Below are 25,846 nucleotides of genomic sequence, written 5' to 3'. Positions count from 1 at the left end.
CTCTCTCTCTCTCTCTTTTGCAACACAACCAGCTTACATAAAGGAATGTAAGTGCAGGTTTATTGACATTTATGAACTGGGGACGTGCAGGTTTATTGACATTTATGAATTGGGGACATAGCTTGTAACCAATGAAACTCATTATTTGTTACACCATCCAAGAAATGAGATCCAGGATTTTAGTCCTTTGGTATCATCTTCGGATGGCTTTGTTTGTTTAGCTTGCTGAATGCAACACATCTTGTGCTAGAAGGGGATTGCAAGGTAGGTTTCTGGAGTTCAACAGTGAGATTTCTGCTTTTGGGATTTGGAAGTTTTTTAAGCCAGAAAGCAGAGGGTTTTTTTTTTAAAGAAACAAATAAGGCCAACCAGGTATGAAAAAAGGCTTGTGGCCACACCCAAGAATTAATGCTATCAGATTCAGTTTCTCCACCTATTCTGTTCTTAAGAAAGAAAAATATTGGCACCACAAAAGATCTATTCTGGCCTTACAGCCAATTATAGCAGGTTCCTGACAGCATAAAATGCTGCAGGAACATTTTCATCCAAGCTTTGGACAGAGCTCAAAAGTCAGCATAAGAAGAGGTACCCAACAGCCAAGATATGAACTGGCACCAGAGCACCACCATTCAGTTGAGTGGACTAATTGTCTCCCTCTTTGGTTGGGTCTTGTCATGTGTTACGACTTACGTGCCTCTCTGGAAGAGCCTCAACTTGGAATTAAATGACCTTGAAGTCTGGAATCTGGGACTTTGGCAGACCTGCGTCAGTCAGGCAATCACGCAGTGTGAGAACTACGCTTCTCTTCTGGCCCTGCCTTTGGAGATCAAGATTTCCAGGGTGCTTATGGTTACTTCCAACGGACTGGGCTTCCTCGCCTTCTCCTTGGCCCTTTTGGGATCAAACTGCCTGAAGACAAGTGACCCAAGACAGAAAAGACACTTTGGGATTACAGGCGGGATTCTCTTCTGTATCTCTGGAATAACAACTCTTGTTCCCATCTCCTGGTTTGCCTACAACACGGTGCAAGACTTTTGGGATCAAACCGTACCAAATGTTGTCCCGAGGTGGGAATTTGGCGAAGCGCTTTTCCTGGGCTGGTTTGCTGCATTTTTCCTCCTGTTAGGTGGCTGCCTTGTAATCAGTGCTGCCTGTTTCCTAAAGACCCCGAAGGCATCTAAGAGGCCGGCCATCCACCATAAAGCAGAGATAGCCACACTCGCCATCCGGCACCCACACTCATCACCTAAAAATGCAGACCTTGTCATCTGATGCACCTTCCTGAGTGTCTAGATCTCACCTGGAATGGGATGATATATCAACATGTGGAATATTAAAGAGCTGTGATTTAGATTTCTGCAAAGGATGGCTGGGCAAATCACATTGACAAGGGGACAACCTAGCATTCTATTGTGTCGTGTAGCTTTTTGTCCATAATTGCAAATAAGGAATGTATTGAGTATGTACTGTTTGAGGGTACTCGAGCCTGTATCTGCTCTGATGTAGAAGACAATGCTTTCTTCTCCTCCCTGCCCCCACATTTAATCTTTTGGAGAAGAATGAGGTAAAAACATTCTGTTTACTGATGGAAGGAATGTTGGTCAAGGAGGATAGAATGTCTGCAAAATAAAGGTCCATTCAACAAGCATTGTAAGGCTTTAAAAAAGCAATTAAGGGCTTACAAGAAATTGGAACTCTTCTACTTTGCATAAGAGACAGATCAGTAATCTTGAGTGGAGACTTTGGGATATCCTGTTTCAGAAGAGGGTAGAAGGAAGCAGTCCATAAATCTAGGCATTAGGGAGCTTCCAGGGATGAATTCAGGAGCGAGCCTTGTTTGGTTCAGTGAACTTTCCTTTCAAATTTGATGCCTTCTTAAGGCAACCTGTCATCAACAGGAGACACAACAGCTGGATTGTTGTGCCACCATTTTCTATAGAAAGGTCATGTAGGAAGAGTTATCAACTTCAAAACAGTTCTAGATTCAGCCTTCTGCAATCAGAGGCATGCACTGGCACTTTGAAGATTACAGCCAGAGGTGATGAAGCAATTTATTTATTCCCCAAATCTAAGGAAATTAAGAGGTTGTTGGGTTTTGTATGTGAAATAACTGCAAGAGGCAGGCCTTAAGTCTTCAAAATTATTGCTGAAAGTTAAGAGAAGATGACACTGTATTTTTCAGGGATAGAAAAAACTACAAATATCTTTAGGGTAATATTTATTGCACTTTGAAACCAGAAATCTCATCAGATTTGTATTTTCATCTCAATTTGTTAGCGTTCTAATAAAACAGGTTGCTTTAAAAGATCTTGAGGAAAAATATAACCATTAAAAGTGTGACTTATTCAACTTGGTTTTATCCTGACTTCAGTGCGTACTTTGCCAATACTACCCTGGTAATTAAACTTCGGTGATTGACATTCAAGAAATTATTTGGGGGAAGGTTCAAGGAAGCTGCTTCTGATCTCTCCGCTCTGCTGATTCTGCATTACTGTCCTCCGGCACAAATGCCAGTTCCTAAACCAGCAGCCAGGGCAGCAGCTGCATGCCAAGTGGTTCACCCATAAGAATGGCTGCCTAAGAGAGCAGATGGACTGCTAACACATGTATGGTCTCACTGCGAATAAACCTGGTTTACAATTAAAGTTCCTTTACCAAAACTGCCCCACGTGCTATTTAACCCTCTGGCGATGACTTGACTTATGCCTGAACTTGCTATGCTTGAAAGACAGCGAGGGTCAAGGCCCCTCGCCAGTATTCCACGCAGTCCTCCTCACAATCAGTTGCACTGCTGTGGGCTGATCCGTTCATGGAGCCCAGCAGTGCCCAATTAACACATGGGAGACCAGCGGGGGGGACGGGGACAGGCAGGTGCCTTTAAAGTTAAAGGGGTCCACACAACAGAATGCTCTCAAGAAGCACCTTAAACAACTGGCCAGATAAAGCACCCACTTGGCAAGATGGAATTGTCTATATACAACGCTTAGTTTAAAGTGGCAGAGTTCTTCCAAAAACGCCCCCAAGCTCCTTGTAGGAACTAAAGTCAATCATTAACGGGGAACCTCACTGGGCATTCCAAAACCCATGTCTGCATGCAGCTGGTGCACGTCCAAGAGCCCCACACCTGCCAGCTCTTCCCTAGACATGCACTGCATCACTGTTCAGGCTGAAGGTGGAGTCTTTCAGCACAGTCCCTCTCCTCAAGGAGCCTTCCCAGAGTTGTCTGCCCCCCCCCCCCAGATTCCACTCCTGGGGGGCTCAGGGGCCTCCAGGGTTTAAGCCGAGAGGGCTCGCTGCCTTATTTCACGGCCACCGCCGAGGCCCCGTGAATGGACTCCATAACAGCTGCAAACCGGCTGCAGAGATCGTAGGGCGAGTTGGGGCGGATCTTGGGGGGTTCCTTCAGAACCACTCCTTCCGGAGAACAGTCCAGCAGGCGGGGCAGAAATTCACCCAGCTTCATTTGCAGCTTCTCTGCAGGAGAAGAAAGAGAACATTATGGGAACCCAGCAAGCTGGCTCCTTTGAAGTAGCTTCTCAGTAGCTCCATAAGATGGAGGAGATACCTCTGCCGGTCCCTCAGGTCCAGCAGGAGAGGCATGTGGCAGGCCTGCCAAAGAGTTTCACCTAGAGCACAGGGGTCAAACTGCCGGCCCACAGGCCAGTTTCATCATACTGAAGCCGCACCCACCCCATTGCCGGCAATGCAAAAAGTTGTGATACGTCACGACACGTCACATGACGTGGCAAGTTTGACACTCATGACCTAGAGGAACCTGGAAGAGGGGGGGGGCTTCAGCTGTGGCTTTTGCCCTCTGGAACACCCCAAGGGGAGGTTAGCCCCATCCCTGCCAGGAACCCCCGAGACCCCCCCGAGAGGGGGAGCTTGTGAACTGGCTGTTTTGTCTTTGGGCGGTTTTTATTCCCCTACAATCTTGGTTTTCTTTATGCTTAATTGTTTTAATGCTTGTTGTATTGTTTTAGTGGTGGTTGGTTGTATGTTACCCAGAGTTGCATTCGGTGGGTTGGGCAGCTATATAAATTTCTACATAAATAAAAAATACAGCAGCTTCCAGATGACCATATTTTCTTTAGCTGTTTCTGTTCCCAAGAATAAGCCTTTCCTCTGCAGAGCCACCTGCCTTCCAGCTGTACGATTTCTTGTCTCAAATTTCCGTGAGAAAACTTGATGGGCTGCACTTTTCATGGCTCAGCTGAGGAACTGGATCACCAGGCTCAGCCTGCTGCCATGAAAATGGAGTAACAAGTACTATCCTGGGTGCAGAAATGTGCACCTAACCACTTCAGGCCACAGAGAATGCTTGCTGCAACTCCTCACCAAGAAGCAAGCTCAGGCATGCCCCCTCCCTCAATAGAGGAAGCCGCTGAAACTTGCTTGCACTGGAGTAACCATCAATTGACAAGCTTCTCCTCTTAAAGTCACAGAGAATTCCAGGTCCGGGATTTGAATATATCCAGGACTATCAACAACACAGAATGTAACATGACTAAAGTGGCCCTCCAGAGGGAAATCCAATCTTCCATCATCTTCGCCACCTTTGCAGCGTTGGTAGAGCTAGCAGAGATGGCTAAATTAACTCCTTTTATGAAAAAAAAATCCAATTTCATCTCTGCTTGGAAACTGCTTCTAGATGCTGTGCTTCTGACAGGGAAAAAAAAATGCAATCCTGATTTGCTGATAAGTTTGTTGCGATAGAAATAGCTAGTGTATTCCAAGTATGCAAAACTAAAAAGTTGAGGCTGAAATGTTATTACCTTTATTCTACTGCACTGAAAAAAATTAGAAGTTTAATGCTTTTCTTTCTGTTGTTTTCAACTGACACTTTGCACTCTTCGCTCCCCCTTCCCCGTTGTCCTACTATCTTTATTTTTACTTGTATTTCAGGATCACCAACGTCCGATAATGGATATGGTAGGAGGAGGAGGAGGAGGAGGAAGAAGAAGAAGAAGAAAGCCCAATAGATAAAGTCAAGCTGCATGAATATGCAGATGTTTTCTTACAAGTACCAATAAATAGAACACAGAGAGGCAACTAAAGTAGGTAGAAGAAAGTTGGCAGCGTGCCCAGGACACCTTTCTTACCACCCACATCCTTTCCCAGGTAGGCGCACCAGCGATTCCTCATGACCTCAATGGCATCCAGGTCGTCTCTGGAGACATGGTTGTTCATGATAAGGTGCATGCAGGGGATGATCAGCTCGTTCAAGACGCTCACCCCCTCGTCCACTTCCTTCCCGTTGCTGCTTTCAAAGAGGGCAGCTGCGGCGTCGTTCAGCCTCTGCAGCAAAGCAACGTCAGGAGTCGGTTGGTAAGGATCCAGAGAGGCCCGTCCCAGCATTCAGACAGCACATTTTAAAACAACCGAGCATGGGTATTTTGCCCAGCTGTGCCTTTTCTAGAAAGCAGAGTTTCTCAAGCTTGGCCACTTGAAGATGGCCGGAGGTCAACTCCCAGAATTCCCCAGTCAGCCACGCCTCTTAAGGTCAGTAAGGCTGAGAAACACAGTCCAATTAGTGCAGTGTTTGTCAAATGTGGCCACTTGAAGATGACTGGGGGGTTCTGGGAGTTGAAGTCCAGCCATCAAGAGAACCTGTTACATACAGAATCTGCCGGGGAGGGCTGGAAAAAAAAAAAAGGAAATAGCCAAAAGAATTACCCCAAAGTTAAACTGGTCTAGCTGGTATATGCTTCCAAATTTTAAACAACTTCTAAATTAAGAGGGGCAGGTTGGAAGGATAATCATTTGCAGGCACCTGATACGATCTTTTTCAAAGGCAGGCAGTCCTCAGCTTATGACCACAATTGACCCCCAAATTTATGTTACTAATTGAGAAATTTGTTAAGTGATTTTTGCCCTATTTTATGACTTTTCTGGCCACATTTGTGAAGTGAATCACTGTGGTTCTTAAATGAGTAGCACGGTTGTTAAGTGAATCCGGCTTCCCCCTTGACTTTGCTAGTCAAAAGGTCGCAACAGGGGAACACGTGACACTGCAGCTGCATAAATGTGAGTCAGTTTTCAAGTTTCCCAATGTAAATCAGGTGACCGCGGGGATGCTGCAATGGTCGTAAGTCCCTTTTTTTCAATGCCGTTGTAACTTTGAACAGTCACTAAATGAACTGTTGTAAGTCGGTGACTGCCTGTAACTACAGCGATGTAAGGAGCATTCGGCAATATCCCATTTTCAATCTAAACCCAGACGACAGCGAGAGGAATGATTTGAACACCCTGCCTCCGATCCACAGAGGGGGAAGGAGGGGAGGGGTCCCCCAAATACCCACCAAGAGGCACTTCCTTCTGTAAAGAGCGATCAGGGCGGAGTCCGCGCCCCGGCTGGGCCCTTTGGCCTGCAGGACAGAGTTGGTCTCATAGGCGTACACCAGATAGGTCAGGGCCTCGCAGTACCTGAGGAGGGCAAGAAAAAAGGGCGGGTATGTGCCTCACGTCCGGCCACTGTGATGGATGGACACAAACATACCCGGTGTCAGGCTCAACCCTCGGACCATCGTTTTTATTTGGTTTATTCTAGAGCAGGGGTCCCCAACCCCCAGTCTGTGGACCAGTACCGGGCTGCAGCGTGCCAGCAACCGGTCTGCACAGACAAGCAAAGCCCTATCCGCCGGATGCAGGCAGCACACAAAACCACGTCCCCTCCGGTCCATGGAAAAACCTCTCTCCATGTGAACGGTCCCTGGTGCCCAAAAGGTTAGGGGCCTCTGTTCTAGAGGTAAGAGGCTTTATCAAGGGGAGTTGAAGTGAAGTAAAGAAGTTTTAGAATGTCTTTCTGAACTTAAAATCACCAGAAATACATCATTGTTTTGATCCAGTTAGGAATAGCAGAAGGTAGGAATACCAGCAACTTCAGGGAGCCCTTCACAAGTGCAGGAGGAATTTGAACAGCCTGCCTCTGTTCCCAACAAATCTCTCATGACAACGTTCAAGGTGTTTGGAGTCACACAGATTTCTGGACAAAAGAGAACTTTTATTATTGTTTATTAAAATTGAGTAGTTTCTCCTCATATTGTACAAAACCGCACAACCATTCAGCTAAGTGCATAAAACAGAGGCAGAGCGGCCCAAACCCAACTCTGCCCACTTGCAAATAACTTAAGACATGTGGGGACCACACACAACACATTGACAACCTTACACGGTGCGTCTGTCGAAACATCAACTCAACAGGCCCGAAGTCTTCAGCTGCCTCTAAAATCTGAGCTGAGGAACTTACTGGTTCTTCTGATACAGCTCCAACCCGGTCAAGAGATAAACGGACACCTTGCGGAACAAGCTGTAGTCTTCGTGCCATTTCTGCCCAGAAACAGAAAACACAAGCCTGGCGGTGGTTACGTTCAACTTCCTCCCCTCCCTTCTTGGTGCTTGCAGCCCCAGGCGGTCTCCGGCCTCCCCAGGTGATGCCAAGCCACAGCCGAGGTCGGTTATTCCATGTAGGGGCATCTTGTGGCTTAAAGGTGAGCTACTGGACACGCTCAGCCAGCACTCCCCAAAGCAGCAGCAGTACAAGTGCTATTTCAACACAGCAGGCTGTGACAGAGAATCGGGAGCCAGCCTGCTTTTCACAAACGCTCTGTATCTGTGTGTCTGGTTTGAAAATCAGGGCTTCTTACCTTGTACTCTTCCATGTCCACCTCATCTGGGCCAATTCCTTTCAGCTTTTCTCGTGCCACCTTCATAATGCTAATTGATCTGTTTCCCAGAACAGAGAGAAGGAACAATGGGAATCCAGGTGGTGGCATCCAGACAAATATTTAAATTTAATTTGCTTCCATCAAAACTGAGGATAAGTGGTTTTCCAGCAATTCCTTCAATGCCTGGAACCTGATGATGGTTCCTTTATGTCTCATGCTTGTCCCAACCCTAATGAAACCCCTGCAAGCAAACCGCCAAGCTCAGAGAGCATCAAGGACTCCGAAGTTCAACTGTGGGCTACAAATCACTTCTTTTGGTATTGCGTCCCTCTCCACCAGCTTTGGACCAACCTTTCATCGTAGCTGAGGTTTCTGTCTGCAAACTGCTCCAGGAGAGTCCGTTCCACCACCTGCTTTGGGGCGCTGTTCTGCAGCAAGTAAACTAAGACATGCTGAAGGCGGGGGTCACTCTGGGGCGTTGGGGTCTCTCTTGACAACGAGTAGAGTCTGGAATATTCTTCACGGAATGCCTGGGGAAGTTGGTGGTCAAAACTTTATCATTCTGGCTCATTATGAATCCACAACACAGATGCTTCCTTTGTGTTGCAGCTGATTTCAAGGGGAAGGAGATTTTTTTTTTCTCCCTGACATGTGACAGGAATCTACAGGAATCTGCTGGATGCGGCAGAGAAAGCACAGGAATCTCTAAGTTAGTAGCATGAACAAACATCCTGAACAGGTAATCAGTCCAGTGTTAAAGATGAAGTGATTACCCTTTATGATGGTCTAGCTTTTTTTTAGCTCAGTTTATTTTTTGGTGTTTTCCTATTTTATTGTTCTTCAATGTTGATCAGAAAAGGCTGCTTGTATAGCACAGATGTATTCTAAGTGTCTAGAATTCCTACAGTTGTAAAACACAATGGTCACTTCAGATGCTAATGGGCACCTTAAGGTGTATATGATCTTGGACAGATGAATAAACAATTCATGAAGTTTATCTTGAAGATTTATTTTTTCTAACTGTGGAAAGGATTTCCACAAAGGAGTTGGATAACTCCTACTTTCTGCTTTGAATCAAGACTTCCAGATTTTTGGAATTTCAGCCGGGAAGATGAACCTTCCCTAGGTAGAATTTTTTATAAATACGAAATGGGCTCAGATATCAAACAGATACACTGCATTAGTAGGCAGAGCAAGTAATCACCTCTGGCTTCCATTTCTTTTAATGTCCCCTCTTCTCTACTGGATTAATGCTATATTAAGCCTAAAACTCTCCCCCCAAAGGACAAAAGCACCACTCCTGCAGAACTTGGCATCCAGCTGACCACCTGGCCACCACCTGCCTCTACATCCCATCCCATTCCAAGACAAAAGAGGGAAGCAAGGCAGACAGGCCCCTGACCCAGAGAATATACCTCATCCCTTGTGGACAGAAAAAAACAGACATGTACGCTTAGGTGTAACGTACTACCTTGACTAGCCCTGCTTCAGACCCATCGCGATCAAAGGTCTGACGAGCTTTAGCAATGGCCAGGATCACCCCTTGCATGGCGGGGCTAAGCATCACCTGCCACGGAGAAGAGAGGAGAGAGGGAGAGAGAGAGAGAGAGAGAGAGAGAGAGGAGGGAGGAAAGAGGCTGGATTGAAATAAGCTCTCCATTATCCCACAGGCAAAAGAGCCAAGTTCAGCTTAGGGAGGATATTGTTTGGGTGGGTCCCCATATCCAGATCCTTGGAAGGCGACTGACAGAAGAGAATCTTTATAGCTCAGGATTGAAATGTGGGGTCCTTGGTACTCTCTGAGCTTGGTTGTGATCTTGCAGACATTTCATGACCAACTAGGTAACATCATCACTGCTAAAAGGGAGTGGGGTTTGCACTTCTACTACTGATGACGTTACCTAGCTGGATCATGAAATATAACACAAGATCCCAACCAAGCTCAGAGAGCACTACGGACCACACAGATAACCAAAAGCGATAAAATAAGGAGCCACGTAGCCTTTCCTTACAGCACAATCACATTTTACAGGCAGACCCGGATATGATGCACGATGTTAGCTCAGTTGTATATTGATAGCCAGCCATCAATAAAACTGCATGGGACAGCAGAGGAAGTTTCAAAGTGTGGCCGGGGTTTTCCATTTTGTGAAGGAGGCCATCAGGAACAGAACAGCTCTTGGGGCCAGGGGTCGGGCAGTTTCTTGCACATAAACCCTGTGAGGCTCTGGAAGGCTGGGCCGATTCGTCCAGTTTCCCCAGTTCCCAATCAGGCCACCCAAGCTCTCTACTCCCAGGGCTGCCCCCGCAGTGACGGTACCTCCTCGTTATAGCCGTCCGCATCCGACCTAACGAGGATCTTCCCCACACTGGGGATCTCCACCTCCGAGACTTGAGAGCTGGGTGGGGCAGAAGGCTCCATCCGCTCCGCTTCCTGGGGCTCTTCTGCCTGCGCCGTGGGGTTGCCTTCCTCTGAGGGGGCCTTCTCTGGATCTGCCTCCTTGGGCTGTGGCAGCACCGGGGGGGGGGGAAGAGGAGGAGGAGGAGGAGAAGGGAGTGAGAGGAAGGCAAGAGGAGCAGCAACAGAGGCCCAAAGAGGGCAAGAGGCTCAGCAGGACAGGCAGGAAGAGGACCACCGATGAGGACCCTCACCTGGTCCAGAGCGGCCGGGATGCCATCCTTCTCGTAGACATCGGCCGTCTTGGCGATGGCTTGGGCAGTCTGCTCCTTGGCCATCACGGCGTGCTCGGAGGAGAGCGAATGTGGCCCACCCTCGCAGGGGAAGGAGTGTTCTGGAAGGAGAAAGAGCGGAGAGGAATTTTCCAGGTTTTATGCTCCCCAAAGATATTACGGGGAGCTGTTGATGTTGGCAGGACCCAAATCTACAGCTAAAGGATGCCGGGGTAGTCTCCAGAAGACTTCCAGAAAAAAAGGAGCTACTAAACAGCGCCCACATTTAGCGTAGGGAAGATTCAGGGGGAAATGTAAATTTAGGAGCCTGCCCCAGCTAGGACTCCCTGCAAGGATCACACACGTTTTGGTCACCTCCGTTTTACCCATATAGAGTCAATGAGGACCTTCTGATCCAAGGGGGTTCTCCTTCTGGAACCAGGGCCACAACCTTCGTGGACTTTAGAACCCTTAGTGTTTATTCTCTTGCTGCAACCACAGACACAGGTAAGCTTGCAACACAAGAAGGCAGTTCTAGTACATTTGAGGGAACCGCCCAAAACAGATGGAACAATATCTTGTGCTGTTCTCTGCTCACAGGCCCACAAATGTGTTTCTTTTAGCCTGATCAAAGCTCTTTATGCTTTTTTGCGTGACAATCATTTCCTGGCCTGCAATTTCACTCCCTGTTTGCTAGTAGGGTTTCTGAACGGAGTGGGCCTTTTTCTCACCTTGGCTTGAGTCAGAAGACAGGTTCTGAGACTCCACAGGGGCGGAGGATTGCTCTATCTGGGCCATTTTGCAGGACTGTTCTTCCAGTTCAGCCATCTCCTGTTCTACCCTCCAGTTGTCTTCTTCGATGTAACGCTGAAGTTCCAGAGGCAGCACTTCTACTTCTCTCTCTGGTTGCCCATCATCATAAACTACCAAAGAAAGATAAGCAGAGGTTCCCCAAGGAAGACACATGGTTAACTTTCGTAGTTTGTAACCTGTCCTTTGCTCTTATATTGGGATGCTGGGGCCACAAGTTGCTACTGGTGGTCATGATGGTTATATACGGTCTCCAGCATCAAAGACCAGCTGTTGAGAACAGACTTGTGGTGCCTTGTGTGCACGTACAGGACCAAGTAGATGAAGAGTACAGAGTCCCATCTCTTTCCTGCCTTCGCAACCCAACGATTTATGAACTGCCTCTACGTATATTTGGGCCTTCAAGTCAGTCTCGATTCCTGGCAATTGCCTGGACAAGTTCACCCAGTTTTCCTGGCAGCATTTTCGGAAGTGGTTTGTCCCTGCCGTCTCCAACTGGCCCCAGGCTGCTTACCGAATCCTAAGTTTATTCCTCTTGGAACTAAAGTGAGGCTGCTTCCATCCCAAATACACAGAACCAGGATGGAGAGAGAGATTCTCCCCAAGGGCCATTCATTTCAAGGGATGCATATCTCCTCCACAAAGGTACAGGAGAGGAGACCATGGTCCACTCCTAACCAGAGGACAGGAAAGCTCTTCTCAAGCAGCCCTTCTTAACTTATGCAGGGGCATCCAGCCCCCAAGAGGGAAGAGGCATCATCAAGAACTGAGTTCAGATCCTCACCTGCTGCGAAGTGTGGTAGTTTTTTACTAACATAAATGAGGCAATAGGCGCTAGTGTTTTTCAAGCCCCCAAACGAATCCCTTTCCAGTTCTTCCCAGGAGGATTCTGTCACGGCGATGTCGTTGTACTTAAGCCAGGTCTTTTGAGGCAGGCCGTAGATGTAGGCCCAATAATGGCCAGCATTGGCCTGGCCTTCGTGGACCAACACAGCATGCAAGCGATAAGGGACCTGGAAAACACATACACAAACGCAGACACCATCGGTTTTCAGGTTTATTTTTATCAGGTGAAGTAACATGACCACGGGAAGATTTGATGAGGCAAATTCTCAGCTGTTGCGCCTGTTAAGAATGATCCATTCATATAATCAAGGCTTAGCACAGATTCTTTTCCTGGGGGAACAACAAGGCTTTAGATGTTGGTAAGCTGGGCTGCAGAGACCGTTGTGGCCAGAACAGTCAGGGCCACGGCCAGCTACCAATGACACGTCCAACCGAGTGGCACTCAGTGGAAGCCATTCGCCAGAGAGAACTCTTGCAACTAACAGGACCTTGATGTTTGATCCTGCTGGGGATGGAACAGCAAAACACTGTACAATCTGGAACACGCCCAAGCTCCTCTTTGTTATGTACCAAACTTGGCAACTTTAAGACGTGTGGACTTCAACTCCCAGGATTCGGATTCCTCATCTTGGCTGGCTGAGGAATTCTGGGCACTGAAGTCCACAAGTCTTGAAGTTGCCAAGTTTGGAGACCCATGTACTAGAGAGAAAAGGCAGGAGCAATCCCAAAAAAACCCAGGTTCCAGCTCTTCCATTAAAATGCTCAGCCTCTTTTGCGAGACAACAGTGAACCAACCATGCCAGGTGTGATACTCAGAAGTTCCACCTTGCATTTCAGTGTGTGGCAAAAAAAACAGCAGGTAGATGCAAGTGCCTGTGGTTTAGCTTTGACTGACATGAACAAATCATTTTCAAAAACAAGGTAAAGTCATTGTTTGTAAGAGAATATAGAGTCTGAATTCCCAGGTATTCCCAAATCCTGGAAATTTAGTCTGAGACCTCCAGGCTAATTTTATACGGAGGAATAAATTACCTTATCTGAAAAAAATGAAAAGTATTAATTAATTCAACCATGAATCCCTCTCTTATATGACAAGATTTTATTTCTGGGGAACCGGTGCCAATACGATGTCAGAAGCGCTCATACAACCAGGAAGACTGGCAGACACCCTACCTGGCAGAGTTGAGGATCAGCATAGACATGATCCATCGACTCAGAAAGCCTCAGCATGGAAGTCTTCAAGTCTGTTAATCAAAGCAAAACAGTAAGCCAGCGAGCAACAGTTATGTTTTCTTAAAGAAAAGGTAAGATTTGCTTTACCAATCTCTAAAGATGCTTCTCAACTAGTTGTGCAATCAGGCCACCTAAGAGATGTGTGATCACAGATGTCCTCAATTGCATGTCAGGACATTTTGTGGAAAGCAGGGCAAAGACCCCATTCCACCCCCACCCCCCCTGGAGACAAACTGGGGTAATGCTCATATTCAAGGAAAGGCTGGCCCTGAATGATGGCTGGATCTAGAGAGGCCACTTGGATGATTCAAGAGTTTGAAGATGTTCCTCTTTGGCCAGACAAGGTGTTGTCCTTTGCCAAGGAAACTTCAGCCATGAAAACTGCAAAATGCTCTGAGAGAGATCAGTTATGATTTCCTGATCACATCCCATGAACATAAAAAAAGGAGACTTAATACTGTGACAGGCACATGGCATCGATACCTTGCCCCCTTCTCCAGTTCGGGTAAGAACGGAATGGAAATCAGCCCTTATGCAAATAGGGTGCATATCTCAGCTGCTAAACAACAACTCTTGAATGAATGTGAAATCTCTGGGCACAGACCTTCCATGTCTTGCTCAGCCTCCTCCCTCCACTGCTGCAGGCAGGAAATGACCAGACTCATCTCATCTTCGGAGATGGCCCGAGGAGGAAGGGGCTCATCTGACGTCTCCCCTGGGCGCCTGGGTGGAGGGAAAGAGGGGCTCAATCAGCTGCTGCCTCTCGGCCTGGGCTGCTAGCGCTACTCAAAAGCCAGAGATGGCAACAAGACGGAAATCAGGAGGATGGATTTAAAAATGCAGCTGATTGGGACCTACATGCATTTTTCTTTGAGTTTCTAGACCTCCCTCCCCCCAAACAGGCATAATTTCTAGGAGGCAAAACAATCGGATTTATCATCTGATTGTTTCAATTTAGATGCAGCAATGATGGAAAGCCACACCAAGCTTGGCCCAGTTTTACCTGCTTGGCTTGCTATGCGTTTCCGAGGATTCTTTTTCTGCCTTCGTTTCTGCTGTTGTCATAGTTGCTGCGCAGGAAAGTTTGGTCCTGGCAAATTCAAGAACGGACTGCAGCATATCCGGCAAAGGGAAGCGGTCTGTGCCAGAACCATATCTCAGGTACCTAATTAGGAGCAAACCATCATCAGACCCACTTCAAAATCATCAGTCTTCCCTAACTCAATTAAGCAAGGCCTTCCCTTTCAACGGGATCAAACAGCAATAACAATATAGCAATTAATAGACTTATATACTGCTTCACAGTGTTATACAGCCCTTTCTAAGTGAGCATATTTGCCCCCAACAATCTGGGTCGTCATTTTACCGACCTGGGAAGGATGGAAAGCTGAGTCAACCTTGAGCTGATCAGGATCGAACTGGTGGCAGTGAGTTAGCCTGCAATACCGCATTCTAATCGCTGTGCCACCAGGGCTCAAAACTACACCAGTGATAAAAGGGTTATTTTCCTTTGCCCCTTGAACATGGGGCAAATATTAAATCATGGTTGACTACTGATATTTTTGGATATAAGTCCTGTCCTGCTCCTGGGCCTCTTCGAACAGATTCTTCAAATGGTACAAGAGACAGAAGCCTCTCCTTCCGGGCCTGCATTACAGCAGTCGAACAGAGAATGGGCTGGCCAGCTGCAGAAAGGGATGGCAGGTTGGCTGTCTATATCTGAAGAACAACCTTGTGCAGCTCTCCAGAAAATCTAAAATAAATCTACATCGGTAGAGGCTTCTACAAAGCTTCATCACAATACCCCTGTCCAAGGACAGACAGACAAGCTGAAAGCTGGGTTTTTCTCCCCGACAAGAAAGTGGGAAACAGACGCCAGTTGGCTAAGCCTCAGCTCATCGAATCCGCAAGGCAAAATTCAGAGTTTGAGGGAGACTACATACTTTTCCAATTGCTGCTGTAGAATGGCCATCTGTTCTTTCAGTTTCCTGATCTCTTCTCTTTTAGCTTGAATAATTTCTTTATTGTCATACATGAACCTAAAGGAAACATAGTTTTGACAGCTGCGTGCTCTCTCTTAACACAACCCCACAGTATCTTTTTTGCAGGTTTGAAAGTCTCAAGCCACAAAGCTTTTTTTTTTTTTTTTTTTACCTATCCATGTAAATGACTGGCGGGAATTCTAGCTTGTTGTGAATCTTCTCTGGCTGCCCGAGGGACTGATTGAACTCAAAGCGGGAAAGTTCAAAGGTCAGGACTGGGGGCAGCTTTGTAAACCAGCGCTGGAATAGAGATGCAACAGGCTCAGATGCACGGATGCTAATTATAAACCACCTTTTTTTCATTAACAATGTTCTCCACATACAAGCAGGAAAAACAATTACTTGGATCCCATTTCACATCAGACCCAGAAAAAGAGGAATCGCTATTTGAGTTCAGCAAATTTGATTGTATGGTTTGGGTGAAAAATCAGTATATTTTCAAGAGAGTAAAGGCCTCCCACAAACCACCTGCTAAGCAGGAAGCAGATGTACAGAACTTCAACTGATTGGCAGCAGCGTTTCTCAACCTGGGCCACTTTAAGACAGGTGGACTTCAACTCCCAGAATTCACCAGCCAGCACAGCATATACGAGTTGAAGTCCACCCATCTTAAAAGTGGCCCAGGTTGAGAAACACTGAATTAGAATTGCACGCTGCAAATGGATGGGCCAAGACGCTTTTTAGGAAGAGCTGGAAGTTTTAGGGGGCAAACTTGGTACTCCCCATTCCCACTTTCTTTCCACACCCCTTAAAATATAGTTAAAAAGCCGAAGGTCACCAGGCTCATCCATTCTGGAGGATTGCAAAAGTGGAGAGGGATGTTTGCAACCTGCTACACAGGTGCTCCAGAGCCAACTCCTGTCCCAATACTATTTTCTAATTTTTACAAAACCATTTCAAACTGAACATGGGATGAGAACAGTTTCTCTGCAATTCTACAAGCCCTATTGGAAAAACCCCTGCCACGAACTCCAGCTTTTTAATAGACCCAGATGGGCTCCTCATGATTAAAACTGCACCTCCCCTTGGAAGCTATTTGTGGCTAGTCTGTTCTAAGAAGGTGCTGTAACATTTACTCTTTCCATTGTATCTGGGAGAACCTCCCCAAGTTCCTGAAGAAGAAATGAAATGAGTGCTTAACTAAACCAGCCAACTATTTTCAAAGTTTCCCAGGGCAGCTGGAGCCCTTCAGATTCCCCTGGATACCCAGGTGGAAGCTGAATTATTACGCTTCTTCCCACAGTGACCGTGGGAAGGCTTCCTTGGGTGAAGGCCTATGGAGTTTCTCAGCCATCCAGGTCAGGGTTGCCTCAAAGGTGCTTTTTCAAAAGGCAACTGGAAGTTCTTCATTTTTTCTTTGAGATTGTTTCGCTTCCCCATCCAAGAAGTTTCATCAGTTTTGGCTGGAAGGTGAGATCCTGTCCAGTTGACGTTTCTTGGATGCTTTAAACGTTCTCCATATATATGGTCTTCGGACCACAGAAACTGAACTACAATGCTTTGGTTAACATCTCCTAGGCAGATTTAGAAAGTGTGCAAATCCTGAATTCTTTTATTTTCTCTACACCAGTGTAGAAGCCTGGAATTCAACTCCCAGAATTCCTCAGCCAGCCGTAGGAACTGCAGGAAGCAAACGAGGATAGTTCTGAACAGATTTCAAGTATATCAGATGCAAGCAACATGATCACTTTAGGATTTGTTAAGTTAAGATCAGTAGATGATTTTTGGAGAGTGAAAAAAAAAAAGAGTGCCACATATACCCAGATACAAGACAAAGTTATAGACAGAAAAAGCATACCATTAAATCAAAAACTGTAGTTTTATCCCCCGAAAATACGGAGGCACTGGCTCTTTCCTACAGGCAGGCTTCAACAGAAAGAAAAATATTTTTATCACACTCGCACTCCAGACTCAATGCATGAAATATAAAGGTCATACACTGCATGCCGCTAAGTCATTCCACAACATTCCCTCAACTCCAGCCTGCACTCGTACATCATATTCTATGTTTTCAAGTTGGTAACTATCAAGTCTGTTCTGGCTCCCTGTGAGTTGTATAAATGCCACAACACTAACCTCTTGTGTATAGGTCACCGTCTGCTTGGAAGGGTCTGACTCGCTCTCCTTCTCCACCATGGCTCCTTCCAAGCATTCATGCAAATTCTTGTAGCCGTTAACCTGCAGGGGATACTGGCCAAAGGTCTCGATTTTGGAAAACCTCTTGCCTAAATAGGGGAGGGGGGGGGACACCCATCAGTTTAAGGAGAACAAAACCAAATCCCAAACAGATTGTCTTTTTAAGTGTGGTAGAAAAACACCGAAGGAGCCAGCAACAGCGCTGAGAAGACTTCCATGACAATTTGCAAGGTCTTCCAGCTTACCTTTGTGAACCCCTTCAGTTAGAAAAGTCCCATAAAAAAGTTGAACCATGGGGTTCTCCGATTTGTCCTGGGAATTCCTGTCACAGAAGGAGAAAGCAAGGGAACATGAATTGGGTATGCCTAGTTTCATGAAAAGGACGAGCCGGGGTGACACAACAGCAGCGTTTCAATATTTGAGGGGCCCCCATGAAGAAGAGGGGGTCAACCTCCAAAGGACCTGAGAGCAGGACAAGAAGTAACAAAGGGAAGCTTATTAAGGAGAGTTCCAACCTAGAATTATGGAGAAATTTCCTGACAGAACAATTAATCAATGGAACGACTTGCCTCCTGATATTGTGGGTGCTCCAACACTGGACAAGAGACTGGACAAACATTTGTCTGAAATGGTATAGGGTTTCTTGTCTGAGCAGGGGTTGGACTAGGAGACCTCTAAGGTCCTTTCCAACTGTTATTCTGAAAGCAAACTCACCATTTTTCTAAAAAACAGGTTGACAAGGCTAATCGCCAAGGCAACTTGTTTAGAAGCTAAGCAATGCGCTTTCCCCATGTTTGGCTTTTGGAGGATTCATCTGGATCTCACCAAGCTTGGGTGGCAGATGGGAGCTCAGGATGCAATATGCTTTTCCCTTCAAGGAGTCCCCCATTTCTATGAGAAGCCCTCATAGAGGAGCAGACTCAAACCCTTCTCCCCACATATGGGCTTCCTATAGGCAGAGAGCTGCCGGTTACAACCAGGAATTCAGCCAGAGCTCAACCATTCCTGGGAGGTCCTAAACAGCCATACATGATGGGATGTTGTGTCAATTCACTAAAATGTACAGTGCTTAGTCATAGTGAGTCCGGCTGTGAAACCTGAGACCTCAGGAATTTTAAGAGTTCACTTGGTTACAAGCCAACTGTATTGGAACTCATGATCCCTGATAATTTAACTCAGGTGCTCGGAACAGGTCAAGTTACTTGAAGTCAGAAATATACTTTTACATCATTCAGGTTCACCCACAGGCCCACCCAGCCCCCTGACACTTTGCTGTAGCAGAGAGAATCACACCACCGTACAAAGTGGAAAACAAACAGGCATTGGTTTTGGTTTTTTTAATCTTCTTTGCGGCAAATTCTGGCAATTGGGCAGCTTCACAAAATGATCACCGAAGCTCCTTCAGACTCACTCAACTTCCACTGTCAGCTGGAAAGCATCTTCAAGCCAGTCCAGGAGTTTGTGGGTGAACTCGCTCACATCTTGCTAAAAAGGAGACAGAGGGAACATCAAATGTTACTTTGTGGAGACGTTTACTCTGAACAGTTTTCTTACGTTTTTACGTAACCTTGGATGACTTTAATTTTTAATTTTAAAATGGCTTTAAATTTATAATGTTTCTGTATGTTAGAGTTGTGAACTGCCTTCAAGTTAAATCTCTGCAGGCTGGGAAATTTTGGGTGTTGAAGTTCAAACATCTTAAAGTCAGCCAGGTTGAGAAACACTGCTGTACAGCATAGTCCAAGTGTGATCCTGGGCCAAGCGGCCGCCCAGGCCTGGGAAGACCTTCACCTGTTGCTCCTCGGGAGACCTGAATGCCCCTTTCAGAAGTTCAAGGGCGGTCGCTGGGTCTACAAATTTGCGGCGTGTTCCCAGCATTAAAGCAAAGAGATATTGGAGTTCCTGCATGAATGCAATGTTCCTTTTTTCCTGCAAAACAACAAGAGGTGCCATAAACAAGCAGAGAAACAACAAGCCAAGAATGGGTATTAGATCAGCAGAAGTTGTATCTGCTGGAGTGACTGGTGGCGCACAATTCACACAACCCGAATTCCGTTTATAAACCATCTAAGCCAAAACTAACTAGGGCACATTATGGATTAGTATGGGCTGGCTTTGCAGCCAAGAGGAAAGGGACTGGCATCACCATGCTCCCTTCTAGTTAAAACCTGGGCTATTCAACAGCACCCCAACCTGTTTATTTTCTCCAAATTTTCCATCAATAAAAATTCAAGAGAAAGCCTTTATGGGGTGGCCAGCAACCCCAGCATCGTCTCTCTAGATCAGAGTTCATGACCACACATCGTTGTCAAGTTGGTTTTAAAGATATTTGGGATAATTTAATCAAAAGGTAAACTGTAGTAAAAAAGCCAAAACAAGTAGCAATGGTATTCCAACATATGGAAAGCCTTAGAGGCCCAGACTGTGATTAGAGTGACAGTCAAAAGACTGAAAAGGTTTGAAATTTGCTAGAGAAAACAAAAATTGGAGACTCCTGATAAATCATGCCATCGAATCACAGAAAGCTTGGCACAACTTTTGTGTTTTGGATTCTGAACACAGGAGAGTCCTTAAATTTTTTGGAAAAATCAGAAACCCTCTTTCATCTTTAACTATCTCCCACCCCTGCAGGTTGTCAGTGTTCAGCTAGCCCTGTTGTAACAACAAGGAAGTTCCCTTCCTGTCACCCAGGAATCACTTACATTTCGGCTGCGGCAGTTGTCAAGGATGGCTTCTGGCAGGGAATAGTTGAGCACCAGGTGCCGGAATTCTGGCAGCTGGAAGAGAGACTGACAACCCCCCTGAAATTAACCTTCTGCTCCTCAGGTGATTGTATGTTGAGTCTACACGCTCCATTAAGCGAGTTAAAGCCCAGCCCAGTGACAGAGAGCAGGAAGGGAAACCTGAACTAATTAGCTCTTACATCAACTGAAGAAAAATAGTGGTTAATTAGGGAAGTGGTGCTTAATCTCAGCCACTTCAACCAGGTGGATTTCAACTCCCAGAATTCCGTGGCCCACTGAAGTCCACTCACCTTAAAGTGGCTGAGCAAGAGTTTGATGGAGCCCCATTCCAGCAGAGACCCAGAAAAGCATCAGCACCCCAAATTACCTGTATGACTGCACTGAACCAGCAGGTGTTTCCAATGTTCTTCATCCCAACTGGCCATCCGCTGACCCGCCGCCAGTCACGCTGAGTGGTGTTCTCTCCCCAAACTTCACAGCGTTTCCTTTTGGAACGGTTTTTGTTTTCGGCTACGCTCAGCTCACGGGCTCTGCCAGAAACAGAAACAGCAGCAACTGCAAGGAGGTCTTTTTGGCTAGAAGCAATTAGCCATCTTCACTAATTCATCTATCTTGATAAGGTGCTACAAAACAACATGCAATCCCCGAAGGATAATTGTCATCCCTCTTTCAGTAGACTTTGGCCCTCAAGAAAAGCCTGTTCTGCTAGGAACATAGATTATTCTAGTCAGCTGGACATTTGCTGAAAATGGAAAACTTTGATTGGAATAGATTTGGCCACGTTTCTCTTGTGAGGATCGGGAGCATGCAAACGCAGCAGCGACCTCGATAGGGGCAGAGTGGGACAAGGCTGCTGGAGAGAAAGGAGCGTGGGAGATTTTCCCACAGGAAAAATGTGAGAAACAAAACAATGGCATACGCATTCATTGTTGCAGCAAAATCCTTCTTCCCAGTTGAGAAATCTTGGCCATCTGAAGAAGCGGGTTCCTGAAGATCAGCATCCTCTTGGGGGCTCTCATCCTGAGCTGGAAATCAAGAGAGGAACCAATATTAGTCATCAGTGCAGTTCAAATGCTCCGTCTCCCCACCCAAAGAAGCCATTTAATAGCAAAGCTCTCATCCAGAGAGGCAGAGAGAGATCAGAAGGCACCACTGGCCCTTTGTGATCTGCTGACATCTTACCAGCTTGCTTGGCTCTTCGCGTCATCCTCACCCTCAGAACAAGAGTGACTCAACGCAGCCTAGCCACGATGACGGAGATTTCTGAGAACTGTTTTTTTCCACTATATCCCACAAGCGCTAGCTGGGGCTTAGCAAGAGAGCTGAAAGGCCCTTTCTGGTCTCTGGTTCTATTTATAAAGACTCCGTCCCAGAGGGACAGAATGTGTTGTGTAGATTTTCACAGTCTGCACACAGCCTCCCTTGGAAAATTTAATGCTCGCGGGCTGGGAAAAGTCTATGAAGAAAAGTAAGGGCTCACCAATGGCCTGTCTTTCCCTTCCCTCACAGTTGGAAGCAGTGGGGGCTCCCTCTGACTCTCGGTCACTGACTTCTGTGAGGAAGCCAACCGCCTGCATAAGGTTTCCATCTGCAGCCTGAGGAGAAACAAAGGTGGCAGAAGGGGACATTCTCCTCCTCTACAGCAGTGTTTCTCAAATTTGGCAACTTTAAGATGTGTGGACTTCAACTCCTAGAATTTGCTGGCCGGGGAATTCTGGGAGTTGAAGTCTACACTTCTTAAAGTTGAAGTGCACATATATTAAGTTGCCAAGGTTGAGAAGCACTGCTCTAGAGGATTTTTTGTTAAACTTATTGCCCTGGTTTATAGCTAGAGCAAGACAACTTTAAGGAAGACGAAAAAGTATATTTAAAATTGGATGCTCAATTTCATGTACCATGGGGGAACAGTCCATGCACACTCCAGACCAGACAGCACTGGCTGCGAATCACAGGAGCAGAAGCAGAGCAGAGCTGCATGTTGGAGAAGGAATGTGGACAGCTGTCCAAATGCCACTGTTTGTCGAGGCTGGGAGCAACCCCTCCGGGAGAGCGGGGCTGCCCGTTTTGGATTTCAAGGGCCAAAACAAGCAGAGAAGCAGTTGGAAACAGAGTGGATGGCGATGCAATGGTGGCATGTGGGGGGGGGGTCTGCCTTCCAGAACCCACTTTAAACTAATTTCAAGGCAGACCATCCAATGCCCTCTTAACGGGGAGCAGGTTAAGGATTCCATTTCAGCAAAGGGGACTAACCTTCAGTGCCGCCCGGAGGAACTGCGGATTGTGGATGCCCGTGATCTCTTTCAGCTGGCTTAGGAGCAAACTGCAGGTCTGGGTTAAAATGGGAGAGAGAGGGTGTTATCAGAAAGGGAAGAGGCAGACAGCAGGCCTGTAACAAAAACAAGAAAACATGAAAGCACCTTTTTTAAAAAAATAGATTGGTAGACCTTTCCAAGAGCCAATGGTCTGAACAAAGGCTTTTGTTTATTTAATTCTGGGCTACTCGCTACTGCAACCAATAAAAACTAATAAAACGGCCCCACATTATACAGAAGAAGTCACCAGACTCCCAACCCTATCACCTTTGCATCGATACTACTTATGTTGTCAGGAACATGGTTACTCTCGATTAGCAGGTGCCCCTATTCTTGTGACATCACCAGCACATAGCCAAAGTCCCCGCAAAAGTAAGACAAATGCCATTTAAATGGATTAAGTAAACAAAATTCTTTGAAGAAAGCCCTGTCTCTCTTTTAGTAAGATCCTCCTAGCCTGATACACCTGGCTTGGCTAAAAATAATTCCATGCTGAATGTTTTGAGTCTCCTTTACAGAAAAATCCAAACATCCCAACTGAGATGGCTACTTATCTTCAGGAGACCAAAACACACAACCTGAGCATCTTTTCAAGGCCAACAAGTGTTCATAAAACAAAGCACCATCTTCCGGTTTCTTTTTCAAGGCAAGTTAGAACTTTATTATTTGGAAGGAAAAAGAACAGAGCTGTTATCTGAGAAACACCAGCCCAAAGGCCCTTTTCTCCCCCAAATCTGGGAGCAGAGTATTTATTCTACCCACAACACTGGCAGATGCTGCACACAGACATACAAGGAGCCCAAAGAATGCGCAGAGCTTTGGGGAGAAGCTATTTTAAGCTGGCTGCGCATGCCATCGCGGCTGGTCACTTCTCATTTACAACAAGGTGTTGGATATGCAGCCCGCTGAAAATGGCACTCTAACCAGCAAATTGGCATTTGCACAAACCAGTTTAAAAGAAAATGTTAAGAGGTACCGGGAAGCAGACCAGAGTTTAGGGAGTAATAGCAGAGCAGCATCTAAGTTAGGTTCAAATCGACCAAATTCCAGATTACATTTCAAAGAGGTCCTAAATTCCTGTTCAGCTTTTGCTGAAGCTTTTCTTAAAAAAAGAAATGAGCAACCACATTCCGTTACTTTCCAAAGTCCCATTAGAGAAAAAACGGAGAAAATTCTTATTGATGCTTGGCCTAGCATCAACATTATGCCTACATATTTGCTAAAAAACTTATCTTTAGAGAACACAGATTTCAAAAAAACAAAGGCTCAAAAGCAGAGAGAATTCCAACAAACACAACTGTGAGGATCCTCTATCTCAGCTACTGGCAATAACAGCTACTTGTTCTATTAAGAAATTTTGTAACTAATTATCTGACCTGTAATTTTAATTTTTAATATCTGAGGAACTCTAACTTCAGAGTGTTGTATGGTATTTTCAGAGTATGATTATCCCAAGAATTCCTTGGAAGTATATGGTTAGATGACTCAAATAAAATCTACAAGCAAAAATAGCTAACCACAGAGAGCAATTCTTGGAAATATGGCAATCGGACTGAGTGGGTGACACAAGTTAGGCTAAACTGTATTTATCCTGGGAGCTCGAAGTGATAAAATTTGCAATTTTTAGCAGGCCCTGCAATTCCAGGAAGCATTTGATTAATGTAGGACTCCCAAGCAAGATTATTTTGTTATCCTACCCAAATATTAACATCCCATCAGTTTTAATCATTTACAAAATACCATAGGGGCACAGTATACATTGGATCCACGTTACTGGCTTTGATATTGTTTGGAGACCCATTTCTATAAGACTAGGAAGACCATCATCCTGCAGAGGCACCAGGGATCTGCCAGAGTTCTCTCTGGTCCTGTGGAAATAATCATTTATCATTATAAGGCTTGACCCCCCCCAGAGATATCTTGCTCCCTGCTTTGCCATGTTTGTCAAATTTAAGTCAATTTAAATGTTAAAAGTTATTATTCTAATATTTTAATATTTCCTCTCATTTTTTCCTTGTTGTAAACCGCCTAGAGTTATCTCTAGGTGAAATGAGCAGCACACACATTAAATTATAACAAGACTTGATTAAATTTTGTATTGGGTCCGGGTCGGTACAAAAAGTGTCCAATCCCCTTAAGACTGCTTCTCCCAGCTCTGGACCCAGGCAACCAAGGGTAAACTAACGCAACTGCCTTCCTGGGCAGGTAGCAGCTCCCTCATCACACCTTGGCGACTGCAACTTTTTGTCAACAAGGATGAGCTGGGAAGGTCTTTTTGTCTTCGGCACCAAAGTTGGAATTTAAAGGGGCTTATGCAACAAGCAGGCCGGGCAGCTCCTGGTGGGCTGGTGGATGAGGGTCGCAAAAGAGGGCAAGAGGGAAAATATTCGGGGGGGGGCTCTTACTTTCCGAGGAGGGGTCTCCAGCCTGGCTGGACTGGAGAGGCGAGGAGAGGTGTGTCCTCCAAGGGGACCTAAGGGAGACCCCCTGCAGGGGACGCCCCCCGGCCCGCCCCCCCCCGCCATCAGGTGCTTCCCCCACCAGAGCGGGGTCCCGGGGGGGGGAGAGGAAGCACGAGGCTGCTTAAGGGGAGGGGGCGCGCCTTGCCCCGCAGAGAGATCCTCCACACACAGCCCCGAGGGGGAAAGGCCCGTGGGGGGCCTTCTGGTCGGGGGGGCGGCCGAGGGAGGCGGGGAGCCGAGGTCCCGGCCCACCTGGCGGGGCTGTTGTGGGAAAGGTCGGGCGGGGGTCGCTGCCTCACCTGCGCTGGCCCTCCGGCCGCGGCCCGTTCGTCCTGGCCCTGCAGCTGTTGCACCTCGGCCGTCATTCTCCTTCCGGCCCTTCGCCCGCCGGACAGCCCGCCAGACCCGACGCGGCCCAGAGGGAGCTGCCGCTCCGCCCCTTTAACGGACGCCCACCGGCCCCGCCCACCCGCTAGCGGAGAAGACGGCGGCGCCGATTGGTCCGGGCCGGCCGCGCCCCCTCCCGGGCTCCGCCCTCGCGGAGGCTCTTGCCTTCGCCCCCCCCAGGAGACCTTCACAGCCCCGCCCACTGCCGTTCGCCAGGCCAGCGCAGCCGCCCCCCGAAAGGCGCCGGGCAGGTCGAGGGGCGCCGACGGGTGGAGGGGAGGTCACGTGACGCCGGTGGGCGAGGTCCTCGGGAGCGCGGGAAAACGCGGGGCTCTGAGATCCAATCAGGAGCGGGGGCGTTTCCCGTTGAGGCGCTCCTCCTCCTCTTCCGAACTTCGAAGCAGGCCGAAGACCAACCGGTCGAGAGCGCAGCTTCGCCCCTTTTCAACTTTTTCAACTTCTATCACCCCGCTTGGGCTGCACCCCTAGACGAGGCTGGTCTCCAGGCCCCCTTCTCCCGCTGTGGAGCGCAGGGAG

At 46.9% G+C, this 25,846-nt stretch overlaps 2 protein-coding genes across 11 annotated transcripts; one reads left to right on the top strand and one right to left on the bottom strand.

Annotated features, from left to right (window-relative positions):
* The first annotated feature begins 568 nt into the window (after positions 1 to 568).
* CLDN25 (claudin 25) lies at positions 569 to 2,349 on the top strand. The gene has a single exon (XM_039350511.1). It carries the CDS (start codon positions 604 to 606, stop codon positions 1,270 to 1,272), a length of 669 nt encoding a protein of 222 aa, XP_039206445.1. The 5' UTR covers positions 569 to 603; the 3' UTR covers positions 1,273 to 2,349.
* On the bottom strand, positions 2,204 to 25,379 carry USP28 (ubiquitin specific peptidase 28). 10 transcript variants are annotated; one of them, XM_039350498.1, is made up of 27 exons: positions 25,222 to 25,379; positions 22,399 to 22,476; positions 21,629 to 21,743; positions 21,068 to 21,173; positions 20,516 to 20,678; positions 20,107 to 20,193; positions 19,196 to 19,333; positions 18,816 to 18,889; positions 17,650 to 17,726; positions 17,345 to 17,493; positions 17,073 to 17,134; positions 15,381 to 15,509; positions 15,170 to 15,265; positions 14,230 to 14,391; positions 13,831 to 13,949; positions 13,167 to 13,237; positions 11,932 to 12,160; positions 11,069 to 11,260; positions 10,320 to 10,459; positions 9,988 to 10,173; positions 9,139 to 9,234; positions 8,019 to 8,197; positions 7,647 to 7,725; positions 7,250 to 7,329; positions 6,303 to 6,426; positions 5,094 to 5,298; positions 2,204 to 3,474 (listed from the first exon to the last, which is right to left on the bottom strand). In XM_039350498.1, exons 1-27 carry the CDS (start codon positions 25,285 to 25,287, stop codon positions 3,299 to 3,301), a joined length of 3,378 nt encoding a protein of 1,125 aa, XP_039206432.1. In that variant the 5' UTR covers positions 25,288 to 25,379; the 3' UTR covers positions 2,204 to 3,298. The 10 variants fall into 10 exon arrangements, 8 of the variants coding, with proteins under 8 accessions (XP_039206432.1, XP_039206435.1, XP_039206439.1 ...); XM_039350499.1 differs by having other exon boundaries at positions 3,299 to 3,474; positions 5,103 to 5,298; XM_039350502.1 differs by having other exon boundaries at positions 3,343 to 3,474; positions 5,132 to 5,298.
* Between the last annotated feature and the right edge of the window lie 467 nt (positions 25,380 to 25,846).

The sequence above is a fragment of the Crotalus tigris genome, unplaced genomic scaffold (assembly GCF_016545835.1).
Source record: "Crotalus tigris isolate CLP2741 ecotype Arizona unplaced genomic scaffold, ASM1654583v1 scf7180000018340.3345759, whole genome shotgun sequence".
NCBI classification, from domain to species: Eukaryota; Metazoa; Chordata; class Lepidosauria; order Squamata; family Viperidae; genus Crotalus; species Crotalus tigris.
The sequence above is the reverse complement of the archived record's forward strand: the minus strand, read 5'-3'. Positions and strand labels throughout refer to the sequence as shown.

Bases quoted from the DNA above. Each gene is read 5' to 3' on its own strand.
- USP28 (XM_039350498.1), bottom strand. From the start codon at position 25,287: ATGACGGCCGAGGTGCAACAGCTGCAGGGCCAGGACGAACGGGCCGCG. The intron at 6,427-7,249 runs GTAAGTTCCTCA...TGCCCTCCTCAG, and splicing joins GAGCTGTATCAGAAGAACCA to GTACTGCGAGGCCCTGACCT. The intron at 3,475-5,093 runs GTGTCCTGGGCA...CTTCTCCTGCAG, and splicing joins GGATGTGGGTGGTAAGAAAG to AGAAGCTGCAAATGAAGCTG.
- CLDN25 (XM_039350511.1), top strand. From the start codon at position 604: ATGAACTGGCACCAGAGCACCACCATTCAGTTGAGTGGACTAATTGTC.